This window comes from Heptranchias perlo, chromosome 4, assembly GCF_035084215.1.
Source record: "Heptranchias perlo isolate sHepPer1 chromosome 4, sHepPer1.hap1, whole genome shotgun sequence".
Taxonomy (NCBI): Eukaryota; Metazoa; Chordata; class Chondrichthyes; order Hexanchiformes; family Hexanchidae; genus Heptranchias; species Heptranchias perlo.
In genome coordinates, this window is record NC_090328.1 from 23,517,786 (window position 1) to 23,533,191 (window position 15,406).

The following is a 15,406-nucleotide window of genomic DNA, read 5'->3' on the forward strand; positions in this document are numbered from 1 at the left end:
TAAAGGATCTTGTGACCCACTCGTAGGCTATGACCATTATGGCCTAGCATTCAAGGGTTGGAGTCACATGGCCCAATCAAAATCAACTTGCACTGGATGGTAAGTTTGTCCGAGGTCATAACAACCTTCAGACTAACAGGTGTTAATATATCCTCAAACTGTCCATGGCACTATAGAATACAACAGCAATTTTATAAAAGGCGTAATGCAATGTTAGCAAGTATCAATTTTTTTTAAACTCTTTAGTAGTTAAGATTTCAGATTTCAAAACACAAACTAAAACATCTGTACATTTCAAATATTTGAATTGCACAGTATTAGATATGAGGTTAAAGCGAACATTTCTTCATAAATATTTGAGCCTGGGTTTTCTACCTTCTTGAAACAATTCTTCATCAGCTCGACAACCACTCCATTACTAAATAAGCAAGTGCAAGTAATTTAAGATAAATGATGCACAGCTGTCAGGATTGCTTAGATTTTCACAAACTCCTGGGGCTCGATTTTACCGGCGGGTTTCCTGTGCGTTTCCAGCGGGGGAGCCCCGAAAATCCCGATATCCAGGCACGTGACCAGATCGCGCCACGATCCCGCCCACTTCCGGGTTCCCCGATGACGTGCGGGGGTGCGTGCGTAGCCCCCGCTGGTGGGAATCCCGCAGGCAATTAAAGCCAGCGGGATGCCACTTGAGTATATTTATTTCGCTTGTTCAGGTCATTAACTGACCTGATTAAGGGACTGTGTGTGATTTTGGAGAAACATGTGACTGTTTCACACACTGGGGGAAACAGTCCTAGTTGAACTGGACGTGTTGCAGCCGTCAGCCTGTGGCAGCTGCAAAGGTCCATTTGACAGGTGGGGGGGACCCTCACCCATTGCAGGAGGCCGCTCTGTCACTTGGGACAAAGTGTGGCCTCCACCACCCCCCTCCTGACGGTCAAAGTCACCAACCTGCACACTCACCCTGGGGTCCGGAGACATGTGCCTACCTTGCGGACCCCCTCAGATGTACATATTGCAGATGGGGGCCGTCGTAGCTGCAGTCATGACCTCCTCGGAGGGCGAACAGCATCACCAGCCTCGCCATCCACGCCGTCCACCTCTGACACGTGGAGCTCCACAACAGAGTGCTGTGACACATCCACCTGTACAGCAGGAGGGAGGGCTACCACAGAGAGAGACGCGTCGCAGAGGGCACTACCCTCGCCACAGGGTCCACAGACCGAGGCGCAGCTCCCCGGACCTCTCCGAGCAGCAGTGCACACGGAGGCACAGATTCACTCGACATGTAGTCGTGGACATCTGCAGCCTCTTTCATGCCGAGCTGCTCCTGGCTGGCCCCTGTCGCTGCCAAAGTCACCACCGCCCTCCACAACTTCTCCTCCGCATCCTTCCAGGGTGCAGCCGGGTACACCGCCGATGTCTCAGTCGTCTGCGTGGAAGAGCCCTGCAAATACACCTGCACCTACTCTGCAGTGACACAATGGGTGGCATCAGTGGTGGGTCCTCATAGTGATACCCAGGAGCGGGCATTATTGCACAAAACAGACAGGATTCACGGAGACATGGCAGTGGTGGTGCCAATATAATGTGTGATGTGAGTTGTTCTGAAATTCAATATAGGTAACACCCATGACAAACCCTCATACACCCTTGTGCATCCCCTTCATGCTCACGACACGTTAGCCTTACGCTGCCTACTGCACATATGTGATGCATGCCCTGTGGCTGCAGCACAGGTGGTGGCAGGTTGAGTGAGGCTGGCCGTGAGGGAGATGCACGAGAGGGTGCGTATGGGATAGAGCCATGAGATTATATGAGGATTGGGTTGTGTGTTAGTGGCGGGGTGAGTACTCGCGAGGTGAGTAGGTGGAGGTAAGATGAGGATGGGGTTTGAGTGGGTATGAGGGGTGATGTGACAGAGTGGAGTTGGCGGTGCCGAAGGAGATGTGGAGTGGGGGCAGTGTTGTGGCAGACGGAGTGTAGGGGAAAGACTACGTGTTCTCACTGTGGCTGACCTACTGCGGTCATTGGAGCGCCTCCTGCACTGTATGCAGGTGGGTGATATGTTGGTGGTGCTGGTGACCTCCTGTGCCACCTCGAGCCAGGCCTTCTTGGTGGCAGAGGCAGGCCGCTTCCTCCCGCCCGCCGGGTGGAAGATCTCTGTCCTCCCCCTCCTCCTCACCCCATCTGGTGATACCTGGGGTGAGGCATCATTAAACTGGGAGCAGCCTTCCCCCTGGGCTGCTCCATGCTGTAATGTGTTCTATTGATTGCAGCATCTGTCAGTGGAGGACTGCCCCTTTAACTAGAGAGCCTCCAGCTGACAGATCGTACTGCGCATGCGCAGCCCGCCCGACGCGCAGACCAGCAGCGCGGAGCCCGGAGGAGCAGGTAATTGGATCCAATTAGTGGATTGCCTGCTACGATCGCGCGGGCAACCCACTAATTTCACCGAGCGTGTTGACCACGCTCCCGAAACCCAACCCGCCGGAAACCCGCAGGCCTGGTAAAATCGGGCCCCTGGTAACTGATATACAATAGACCCAATTCTATACAGCTCAATTGCCCAGTTGTGTACCCACTCAGCACTAACTATAAGCCTGTTGTTAGACAGGGGGAGCACATTACAGGATACGGGGGCAAATCATAAGCAGTATCTAAAGAGAGTTTGCTTCAAAAGGATTTTTCAATAAAGAGAACCAACTGGAAACCACTGAAGTATTTGAGTAAAACGTTTCTACTGTGAGGAGGGATGGTACGTTAGAAAGATCATCAAATGAGGCCATATGGGTGGTACTGAAGAACAAAAAAGGGGCAATCACATTGCTTGGAGTGTACTATTGACCCTCAAACAGTCAGAGAGAGACAGAAGAGCAAATATGTCAGCAAATTTCTGAGAAGTGCAAAAACAATAGGGCAGTAATAGTAGGGGATTTCAACTACCCTAATATTAAATCGGATAGAATCAGTGTAAAAGGTACAGAGGGCACAGAATTCTTAAAATGCATGCAGGAGAACTTTTTTAGCCAGTACGTAGCAAGCCAAACAAGATGGGGGGGGGCGCAGTTCTGGACTTAGTTTTAGAAAATGAAGCTGGGCAGGTGGGTATCAGCAGGACAGCATTTTGGTGGCAGTGATCATAATTCAGTTAAATTTAGCGTAGCAATGGAAAAGGACAAAGATAGACCAGGAGTAAAAGGCCAATTTTATTAAGCTGAGATGTGATTTAGCAAAAGTGGACTGGAAACAGCTACTTGAAGGTAAATCAGGGTCAGAGCAACGGGAGGCACACCAGGGGGGAGATAGTGAGGGTCTAGACCAAATATGTTCCCACAAAGAAAAAGGGTGGGACTCTCAAATCTAGAGCCCCCTGGATGTCAAGGACCATATAGAGTAGGATAAGGCCAAAAAGGGACTCTTATGTCTGATACCGAGAGCTCAATACCACAGAGAGCCTAGAGTATAGAAAGTGCAGGGGTGAAATTAAAAAGGAAATTAGGAAAGCAAAGAGAGGGCATGAAACAATACTGGCAAGTAAAATTAAGGAAAATTCAAAATTGTTTTATAAATACATAAAGAGCAAGAGATAACTAAGGAAAGAGTAGGGCCTATTAGAGACCAAAAAGGTAACCTGTGTGTGGAGGCGGAAGACATGGGTATGGTTCTTAATGGATACTTTGTGCCTGTCTTCATAAAAGCGGTAGACGATGCAGACACTGTAGTTAAGGAGGAGGAGTGTGAAATATTGGATGGGATAAACACAGCGAGGGAGGAAATATTAAGGGATTTAGCATCTTTGAAAGTAAAGAAATTGCCAGGCTCGGATGAAATGTATCCAAGGCTGTTAAGAGAAACAAAGGAGGTAATAGCGGAGGCTCTGACCATCATTTGCCAATCCTCTCTGGCTACAGGTGTGGTGCCGGAGGATTGGAGGACTGCTAACGTTGTACCGTTGTTTAAAAAGGGAGAAAGGGATGGACCGAGTAATTACAGGCTAGTCAGTTTAACCTCGGTGGTGGGCAAATTATTGGAAAAAATTCTGAGGGACAGTATAAATCGTCATTTAGAAAGGCACAGATTAATTAGGAACAGTCAGCATGGATTTGTTAAGGGAAGGTCGTGTCTGACTAACTTGATTGATCCGCCTTGTTGCCTCCTCAAAAAATTCAATGAAGGTAGTGCATTTGATGTAGTATACATGGATTTTAGCAAGGCTTTTGACAAGGTCCCACATGACAGACTGGTCAAAAAAGTCAAAGCCCATGGGATCCAAGGGAAAGTGGCAAGTTGGATCCAAAATTGGCTCAGTGGCAAGAAGCAAAGGGTAATGGTCGACAGGTAATGTGACTGGAAGACTTTCTGCAGTGGGGTCCCGCATGACTCAGTACTGGGTCCCTTGCTTTTTGTGGTATACATCAATGATTTAGACTTAAATGTAGACGGTATGATTAAGAAGTTTGCAGATGATACAAAAATTGGCCGTGTGGTTGATAGTGAGGAAAAAAGCTGTAGACTGCAGGAAGATATCAATGGACTGGTCAGGTGGGCAAAAAAAAGCTGGGTCAAAATCCTGGAACTCCCTTCCTAACAGCACTGTGGGAGAACCGTCATCACAAGGACTTCAGCGGTTCAAGAAGGCGGCTCACCACCACCTTCTCAAGGGCAATTAGGGATGGGCAATAAATGCCGGCCTCGCCAGCGACGCCCACATCCCATGAACGAATAAAAAAAAGTGGCAAATGGAATTCAGCATAAGAACATTAGAAAGAGGAGCAGTAGGCCATCCGGCCCCTCGAGCCTGCTCTGCCATTTAACAAGATCATGGCTGATCTTCTACCTCAACGCCATTTTCCTGCACTATCCCCATATCCATTGGTGCCTTTACTATCTAAAAATCTTTCGATTTCTGTTTTGAATGTACTCTCTGATTGAGTCTCCACAGCCCTCTGGGGTAGAGAATTCCAAAGATTCACCACCCTCATGTCAGTCCTAAATGGCCTATCCTTTATTCTGAGACTCTGACCCCTGATTCTAGACTCCCCAGCCAGGGGAAACATCCTCCCTGTATCTACCCGGTAAGAATTTTGTATGTTTCAATGAGATCATCTCTCATTCTTCTAAACTCTAGAGAATACAGGCCTAGTCTACTCAATCTCTCCTCATACGACAATCCCGCCATCCCGGAATCAGTCTGGTGAACTTTGTTGCACTCCCTCTATGGCAAGTATATCCTTTCTTAGGTAAGGAAACCAAAACTGTACACAATACTCCAGGTGTGGTCTCACTAAGGCCCTATATAATTACAGTAAGACATCTTTACTCCTGTACTCAAATCCTCTTGTAATAAAGGCCAACTACCATTTGACTTCCTAATTGCTTACTGCACCTGCATGTTAGCTTTCAATCTGGAGAAGTATGTGATAATGCATTTGGGGAGCGCAAACAAGGCAAGGGAATACACAATAAATGGGAGGATACTGAGAAGTGTAGAGGAACAGAGGGACCTTGAAGTGCACGTCCACAGATCCCCAAAGGTAGAAGGACAGGTTGATAAGGTGGTTAAGAAGGCATACGGGATACTTTCCTTTATTAGCTGAGGCATAGAATATAAGAGCAGGGAGGTTATGCGAGAACTGTATAAAACACTAGTTAGGCCACAGCTTTTTTAAAAAATTCGTTCATGGGATGTGGGCATCGCTGGCATGGCCGGCATTTATTGCCCATCCCCAATTGCCCTTGAGAAGGTGGTGGTGAGCCGCCTTCTTGAACCGCTGCAGTCCGTGTGGTGAAGGTTCTCCCACAGTGCTGTTAGGTAGGGAGTTCCAGGATTTTGACCCAGCGACAATGAAGGAACGACGACATATTTCCAAGTCGGGATGGTGTGTGACTTGGAGGGGAACGTGTAGGTGGTGTTGTTCCCATGTGCCTGCTGCCCTTTTCCTTCTAGGTGGTGGAGGTCGCAGGTTTGGGAGATGCTGTCGAAGAAACCTTGGTGAGTTGCTGCAGTGCATCCTGTGGATGGTACACACTGCAGCCACGGTGCGCCGGCGGTGAAGGGAATAAATGTTTAGGGTGGTGGATGAGGTGCCAATCAAGTGGGTTGCTTTGTCCTGGATGGTGTTGAGCTTCTTGAGTGCTGTTGGAGCTGCACTCATCCAGGCAAGTGGAGAGTATTTCATCACACTCCTGACTTGCGCCTTGTAGATGGTGGAAAATCTTTGGGGAGTCAGGAGGTGAGTCACTCTGACCTGCTCTTGTAGCCACAGTATTTATGTAGTTGGTCCCGTTAAGTTTCTGGTCAATGGTGACCCCCAGGATGTTGATGGTGGGGGATTCGGCGATGATAATGCCGTTGAATGTCAAGGGGAGGTGGTTAGACTCTCTCTTGCTGGAGGTGGTCATTGCCTGGCACTTGTCTGGCGCGAATGTTACTTGCCACTTATCACCCCAAGCCTGGATGTTGTCCAGGTCTTGCTGCATGTGGGCACGGACTGCTTCATTACCTGACAGGTTGCGAATGGAACTGAACACTGTGCAATCATCAGTGAACATCCCCATTTCTGACCTTATGATGGAGAGAAGGTCATTGATGAAGCAGCTGAAGATGGTGGGCTTAGGACACTGCCCTGAGGAACTCCTGCAGCAACATCCTGGGGCTGAGATGATTGGCCTTCAACAACCACTACCATCTTTCTTTGTGCTAGGTATGACTCCAGCCACAGGACAGTTTTCCCCCCGATTCCCATTGACTTCAATTTTACTAGGGCTCCTTGATGCCACACTCGGTCAAATGCTGCCGATGTCAAGGGCAGTCACTCTCACCTCACCTGCAGTACTGTATACAGTTCTGGTCACCACATTACAGGAAAGATGTAATTGCACTAGAGAGGGTACAGAGGAGATTTGCGAGGATATTGCCAGGACTGGAGAATTTTAGTTTTGAGGAAAGATTGGATAGGCTGGGGTTGTTTTCTTTGCAACAGAGGAGGCTGAGGGGAGATTTAATTGTGGTGTTTAAAATTATGAGAGGCCTTGATAGGTCCTTCCTATCCACTCTATTTCCCTTAGCAGAAGTCAATAACCAGGGGGCATAGATTTAAAGTAATTGGTAGAAGGGTTAGAGGGGAGTTGAGGAGAAATTGTTTTATCCAGACGGTGGTGGGGGTCTTCAACTCACTGCCTGAAAGGGTGGTAGACGCAGGGACCCTCATTGCATTTAAAAAGTACTTGGATAGGCACTTGAAGTGCTATAACTTACAAGGCTGCAGACCATGAGCTGAAAAGTGGGATTAGGCTGGATAGCTCTTTTTTGGCTGGCATAGACATGATGAGCCAAATGGCCTCCTTCTGTGCCGTAAATTTCTATGATTCTACTCCATGTAAAATAGAAGGACTACAGCACCAAAGGGCACATGGTTTGTATGCTTCAAATTTATTTTAAAAATCCAAAAATGTGAATGTCTGAACCACTGATGGGTATGTCAATTTATTGCATTAAATTTTAATTCTAAAGCATACAGCAATATTAAGCCTCTAAAAGCGATTCAGTATTTTAAGCAACAATTATTGGTCAGCTGATCTCACTAGAGCCTTGGATTAATGTCACCTGTTGTAAAATGTGCCCTCTTCCTGTCATGTGACAGGACCACATAGCAAAACTAGCGGCAATGGAAGATGCAAACTCGCAACATTGAAACCCCAATAAGAAATAAACAGCATTTACAAGTATGTTCGACTATGTGTGTAACAAACTCTTTGAATTCAGAAGCCCGTAAGTCATGCGCTTCTCTCCACTTATAATGTTATCCAAATTTTCAGTATCTGATCCACTCCTGTAACAGTCAGACAAATCATTTACTTTCTACGTAATTCTTGTAAGAGATTTTGTTCCAGTCAGCATCAATTTGACCTTCATAAATATTTTCTTTAGAAATGATTATAAACACACAACTTTCAGAAACAAAATCAAAAACGCTGGAGACACTCAGCATCGGTCAAGAAAACCTGAGTCAGTTGACATTTCAGGTATAAACCTTCCTCAAAACTGAAAGATATTACAGACGAACAGCATTTAAGAAGGAACAGAACAAGGGAAAGGAAAACACATCCATGCAATGACCACACGCACAGGAAAAGACACAGAATGACCTGTAAAGTGCTATGGTGGGTTTCAGAAAACGGTTAACGGGCAGAAGTGATATGCACTGAAGACAAAAGGGGGCGTATTGAGAGAAATAAAAGACATATGCGAGACACAGAGAATGTGAGAAATACTAGATGGATAGCTAAGTGGAATGGAAAGTATGAAAAACTGGCAAAGAGGAGCAGGATCCACCACCCTAGGACACTGGTGGAAGAACTGTGATAAGGCCCCCCATGTCCTCACCTGCCACCCCACCTAATTCCGCATCTGACAGCTCATCTTCCACCATTTCTGCCACCACCAAACATTTTTTCTCCTCACCTCTCCATTCTAAAAAGGGACTGATCCCTCCACGATGCCTCAGTTCACTCTTCGGTCACCCCCACCACCTGCTCTCCTCCCCCGGTACCTTTCCATGCAAATACAGGAGATGCCCATGCAATACCTCCCACAACACTGAGAATAGAGAAGCAGCATTTGAGAGAGGATCACGTTGCCAGCACTTACTTGTAGAATGTTGGCACCCCCTGCTGTTAAACAAGAGTATAATAGTATCTGCCATTGGGATGTCAAAAAAATCTTAAAACGTCTGTTTTTCGTTCTCCTCAGTGATTATGCCTTTGAACATATTTGTGTAATTAGTTACTTTAAGGCAAAATTATGAATTTTTATAAAATATGCAGCATTTAATAAATTGGCAAAGAATACTCTACTATTCAGAGGCATTAGACTCTTAAAATATTGCCTGTGCTTTGAAGATGATCAACTGCAGTATCCTTTTCCACTGTAGTGATACTGCTTACAGTAATGATGTTTACAATGTCAGGTATTATGCCCTATCATTTACTGATTACTGTTTTAACTTCTGGGTTTATTACTGCCAATGTTACGATGGTGTATAAAGTAATTTGCATAGTCATTTCTACAGTTATACTACACATTTTAATGTAAGTAATGCCATTATTCCAAGTTGTGAACCAGTACACACAGATTATGGGTACATCTGATTTATAACTGATTAGTGTTTTCATACAAGGCATATGGAACCCTGCTAAAAAGGATAAAATATTTTAAAAATTCCAAGTTAGCAAATCAAAATTAAACAATTTTTGTTCTACTAAAATTTGTTGAATTGCAAAAGCCATTACCAAAATAATGATTTTTTTTTCACCCCTTCACCTTCTCTGGTTTTCCTTAGTTCCTTGAGCAGCAGCATCTCTCTGTTGTTTTGCCCACAAAGTCACCCACCATGCGCGAGCCATTCGTCCATATCCAGCGGGGGTCTTTGGAAAAGCAGAAGTGAGAACCCCAACCAGCACTATGCTGAGACTGACTGACTGTATCACAGCACCACTCTTTCTGAGACTGGCTAATTAAGCAGAGACCTCAGTATGTCTTTTAAAATTTTCTGGGCATTCCTGCTCCTCTACTTCTGAGCTATGTAGCATACTCACCAAATTTTCTTTTTCGATCCTCTCCTGCTCCCGCTGTCTGTTCAGAGTGCTGTGGTAGACTCGGACCGTCGGAGCTGAGCTCTTCTTTGGGGTAACACCTGTTGGCTTTGTGGCTTTTCGGGTCAGTTCTTGTAACAATCTCTGATTTTCACGGTCAATCCGCTTTGTTTCCTCATTACTGAAGGTGTAGTTTTTCCTGTACCTCTGAGTCGGAAAATCAGCAACTATTTTCCGTAGCTCTTTCTTTTCCAAATGCATCATAGCTGAAAGAGGAACAACGTCGTTCAGATTACTTTAAATTCAACACTTGGAGCTTTATTACAACCAGTCTTGGGTAAACAAATCAAATTGCTCAAATGCAATTATTAGACAATAAAAGATTTTTTTTTCAGTAGAATCTTAGTAAAATGTAATGGTGGGAGTAAGAGTTTGATGGATTTCTTTAGCATCACAATTTTAGTGACGTGCAATGGTGAGCATATGAAATTTGCATATGTTCATTTGAAACTTGAAAACCAACCAACCAGCACAATTAGATTACAGTGCATCTCGAGAGGGTATTTTAACTTGGTACACAGTACATCAGGATAGGTATTGATAACGGAGGGAACAATTTGAGGTATTAAATTAAGAACATCATAAGCAACATATTGGCACACCACTGAAGTGTATTGGTTTTTACTCCCTATAGGGGAATGATATTAACAAGCTCAATACACCTGTGACAACAAAACTAAAATGTTTCTTCAGTTTGAAGTTGCATGATCCAACGTTCTGCAAAGACAAACTTGCATGCGAACAGAGGAACATTCAAAACTAACGAGCTCCTGAAAGGACTGCGAGATTGCCTTGTCTTTTTAAAAATCCTTTTCTTGAAGCATGACAGAAAAAAGAAATCTGCAAAAATATAGATGTGACAGGCAAAACATATCAGATGCACTATGTTTATCTAACTAACTGTCTTTCTAGATAATCATTCTGCCTTGGCATTACACATGGGGAGTCAAGACCAATTAAATTGTCTTCAGGTGAAGAGAGGTTAGAGAGAAGGATAATTGGTCCAAATCACACATTCACACTTCAGTTCCCAACTTAAAATCAGTGATGCATTCTGTCCTCATTTGGTATAATATTTGGATGTTATATTGTAGTAAAAGAGAGAAGTACAGTTGGTTGGAACATTGGTGTTTCTCTGTATTACAGGCTGAGGAGCAGGGAGATGTAAAAGGCAGGTTTCGTTAAGAATTCCATTAATATTGGGAGAGCTGTCCCACAGACTAGTCAAGCAACAGCCTGACATAGCCATACTCACAGAATCATATCTTTCAGCCAACGTCCCAGACTCTTCCATCACCATCCCTGGGTATGTCCTGTCCCACCGGCAGGACAGACCCACCAGAGGTGGCGGTACAGTGATATACAGTCAGGAGGGAGTGGCCCTGGGAGTCCTCAACATTGACTCTGGACCCCATGAAATCTCATGGCATCAGGTCAAACATGGGCAAGGAAACCTCCTGCTGATTACAACCTACCGTCCTCCCTCAGCTGATGAATCAGTCCTCCTCCATGTTGAACACCACTTGGAGGAAGCACTGAGGGTAGCAAGGGCACAAAATGTACTCTGGGTGGGGGACTTCAATGTCCATCACCAAGAGTGGCTCGGTAGCACCACTACTGACCGAGCTGGCCGAGTCCTGAAGGACATAGCTGCTCGACTGGGCCTGCGGCAGGTGGTGAGCGAACCAACACGAGGGAAAAACTTACTTGACCTCGTCCTCACCAATCTACCTGTCGCAAATGCATCTGTCCATGACAGTATTGGTAGGAGTGACCACCGCACAGTCCTCGTGGAGATGAAATCCCGTCTTCGCACTGAGGACACCATCCAACGTGTTGTGTGGCACTACCACCGTGCTAAATGGGATAGATTCAGAACAGATCTAGCAGCTCAAAACTGGGCATCCATGAGGCGCTGTGGGCCATCAGCAGCAGCAGAATTGTATTCCAGCACAATCTGTAACCTCATGGCCCGGCATATTCCTCACTCTACCATTACCAACAAGCCAGGGGATCAACCCTGGTTCAATGAGGAGTGTAGAAGAGCATGCCAGGAGCAGCACCAGGCGTACCTAAAAATGAGGTGCCAACCTGGTGAAGCTACAACTCAGGACTACATGCATGCTAAACAGCGGAAGCAACATGCTATAGACAGAGCTAGGCGATTCCACAACCAATGGATCAGATCAAAGCTCTGCAGTCCTGCCACATCCAGTCGTGAATGGTGGTGGACAATTAAACAACTAACGGGAGGAGGAGGCTCTGCAAACATCCCCATTCTCAATGATGGCGGAGTCCAGCACGTGAGTGCAAAAGACAAGGCTGAAGCGTTTGCAACCATCTTCAGCCAGAAGTGCCGAGTGGATAATCCATCTCAGCCTCCTCCCGATATCCCCACCATCACGGAAGCCAGTCTTCGGCCAATTCGATTCACTCCACGTGATATCAAGAAACGGCTGAGTGCACTGGATACAGCAAAGGCTATGGGCCCTGACAACATCCCAGCTGTAGTGCTGAAGACTTGTGCTCCAGAACTAGCTGCGCCTCTAGCCAAGCTGTTCCAGTACAGCTACAACACTGGCATCCACCCGACAATGTGGAAAATTGCCCAGGTATGTCCTGTCCACAAAAAGCAGGACAAATCCAATCCGGCCAATTACCGCCCCATCAGTCTACTCTCAATCATCAGCAAAGTGATGGAAGGTGTCGTCGACAGTGCTATCAAGCGGCACTTACTCACCAATAACCTGCTCACCGACGCTCAGTTTGGGTTCCACCAGGACCACTCGGCTCCAGACCTCATTACAGCCTTGGTCCAAACATGGACAAAAGAGCTGAATTCCAGAGGTGAGGTGAGAGTGACTGCCCTGGACATCAAGGCAGCATTTGACCGAGTGTGGCACCAAGGAGCCCTAGTAAAACTGAAGTCAATGGGAATCAGGGGGAAAACTCTCCAGTGGCTGGAGTCATACCTAGCACAAAGGAAGATGGTCGTGGTTGTTGGAGGCCAATCATCTCAGCCCCAGGGCATTGCTGCAGGAGTTCCTCAGGGCAGTGTCCTAGGCCCAACCATCTTCAGCTGCTTCAATGACCTTCCCTCCATCATAAGGTCAGAAATGGGGATGTTCGCTGATGACTGCACAGTGTTCAGTTCCATTCGCAATCCCTCAGATAATGAAGCAGTCCGAGCCTGCATGCAGCAAGACCTGGACAACATCCAGGCTTGGGCTGATAAGTGGCAAGTAACATTCGCGCCAGATAAGTGCCAGGCAATGACCATCTCCAACAAGAGAGAGTCTAACCACCTCCCCTTGACATTCAACGGCATTACCATCGCCGAATCCCCCACCATCAACATCCTGGGGGTCACCATTGACCAGAAACTTAACTGGACCAGCCATATAAATACTGTGGCTACGAGAGCAGGTCAGAGGCTGGGTATTCTGCGGCGAGTGACTCACCTCCTGACTCCCCAAAGCCTTTGCACCATCTACAAGGCACAAGTCAGGAGTGTGATGGAATACTCTCCACTTGCCTGGATGAGTGCAGCTCCAACAACACTCAAGAAGCTCGACACCATCCAAGATAAAGCAGCCCGCTTGATTGGCACCCCATCCACCACCCTAAACATTCACTCCCTTCACCACCGGCGCACTGTGGCTGCAGTGTGTACCATCCACAGGATGCACTGCAGCAACTCGCCAAGGCTTCTTCGACAGCACCTCCCAAACCCGCGACCTCTACCACCTAGAAGGACAAGGGCAGCAGGCGCATGGGAACAACACCACCTGCACGTTCCCCTCCAAGTCACACACCATCCCGACTTGGAAATATATCGCCGTTCCTTCATTGTCGCTGGGTCAAAATCCTGGAACTCCCTTCCTAACAGCACTGTGGGAGAACCGTCACCACACGGACTGCAGCGGTTCAAGAAGGCGGCTCACCACCACCTTCTCGAGGGCAACTAGGGATGGGCAATAAATGCCGGCCTTGCCAGCGACGCCCACATCCCGTGAACGAATAAAAAAAATATATATATATAGTCTATAAATAAATTATATATAGGATAGGGTTCACTCCTGGGCAATTACTAGTATGTTTCTAAAACTGAAATAAAACGTTTATCAACAGTATAATAACTAACCTTCATCTCACAAAAAGAAACATTTTAAGTTTCACCTTTCAGTAGCTGGTTGAGGTCAGTGGCATCATTGAGGATCTTCTGGCTATGTCTTTGTTCAAGCCCCTTGGGCTCCAAAGAATCTTCCTTTGAAGACACATTGCAAGACCGGGCTTCCCTCTGTTGTCTCTGCCTCCATGGTTTTTCCACCCCTTGGCCCTTTTCCCCATCAAAGCTTAATGTGTCCAGACTGCTGTAGACTGCCTGGCTAATATTCTCCTGTTTATTGCTGCTCTTTTTTCTGTCGCCCTTTGATTCCTTACATCGGTTAACGGAATGAATGGGGCTGATATCTGGACTGGAAAGAGGAGTCACGTCGGTTACTGTACCCTCGGAGGCTTCACCCTCGTTCTTGCCCTGACAGAAGCCTTTGAGTTGCCCTTTTCTTGATTTCGAGCAAGATTTGGGTCTCCGCTGGGATTTGGGAAAAGCTGAAGATCGTTTCCCAGATGGAGAAGAGGAAGGGCAATCCGAGGTGGAGCTGATCATGTCCGAGTCAGAATTCGATGCTGGATCCGAATGAGCAGCTTCATTGGACCTGGAGTGTGACCACTGCTTCCCCGGCACTCTCCTCTGGGAACCGGGGTCAGATTGGGGTCGAGCTCCAGTCTTCCCGTTTCCATCATCACTGCTTCCCGCTTGATCCCCTGAACTGTTGGGAGATCTTGTGATTGTCATCCGAGGTTCCCCTGAGAGGCCGGCACCCTTTCCACTGGAAGAAGATGAGGGGGATACGGAGGCGGCGGATGAAGAGGACAAGGAGGTGGGAGGTGAGGACGATGAAGATGAACTTCCCGGCCGACCTCGATCCTCCAAAATATCTTCACTGTATTTCCCAGCCGCTCCTTGGCTGCGCTCGCCCTTGTGCTTCAACCTCCTCGGTTCCTCTCCGCCCCCGCTGCCCGGGTAGGAACCGTTAACTGAGCTCGAAGGCGGTGCCTCTCGGCCTCTGGCGGTGCCGGGGCTGCGCCTCCCCTCCTGCTCCCCGTCGCTGTCGAAGAAGGAGTGATCCACCTCCCCGTCCAGGTTCGTGTCGCTGTCCATTGGCCGCCGGTGGTCAGAGTCAGTGCTGCGCCGGTTCACACTGTTCAAAGGCCCCACTTACTCCCTCACAATCTGACCCCGTCCCCTGCCCCACTCTGACCTCGTCCCTCACACTCTGACCCCGTCCCTCACAATCTAACCCCGTCACTCACACTCTGACCCCCCTGCCCCACTCTGACCTCGTCCCTCACAATCTGACCCCGTCACTCACGCTCTGACCCCGGCCCCTACCCCACTCTGACCCGTGTCCCACGCTGACCTCGTCCCTCACAATCTGACCCCGGCCCCGCACTGACCCCGTCACTCACAATCTGACCCCGTCACTCATACTGTGACCCCAGCCCCGCTCTGACCCCGACCCTCACACTCTGACCCCTGTCCCCACGCTGACCCCGACCCTCACCCTCTGACCCCTGCCCCTGTCCCTCACACTCTGACCCCTGCTTCTCACACTCTGACCCCTGCCCCGCTCTGACCCTGTCCCTCACACTCTGACCCCGGTCCCACGCTGACCCTGTCCCTCAC

The 15,406-nt window shown here is 47.7% G+C and overlaps 1 protein-coding gene across 3 annotated transcripts in view; it reads right to left on the bottom strand.

The window, feature by feature from the left end:
- cfap97 (cilia and flagella associated protein 97) overlaps positions 1-14,993 on the bottom strand; it is a 44,656-nt gene extending 29,663 nt beyond the window's left edge. For 2 of the 3 annotated variants that reach the window (XM_067982595.1, XM_067982598.1), the window contains exons 1-2: positions 13,837-14,993; positions 9,601-9,863 (exon numbers count right to left, since the gene is read on the bottom strand). In XM_067982595.1, the coding sequence (XP_067838696.1) occupies positions 9,601-9,863; positions 13,837-14,881 (1,308 nt within the window). In that variant the 5' untranslated portion in view covers positions 14,882-14,993. The remainder of the gene's footprint in view (positions 1-9,600; positions 9,864-13,836) is intronic. The other variant, XM_067982596.1, reaches the window with a different exon arrangement.
- Positions 14,994-15,406: the final 413 nt, after the last annotated feature.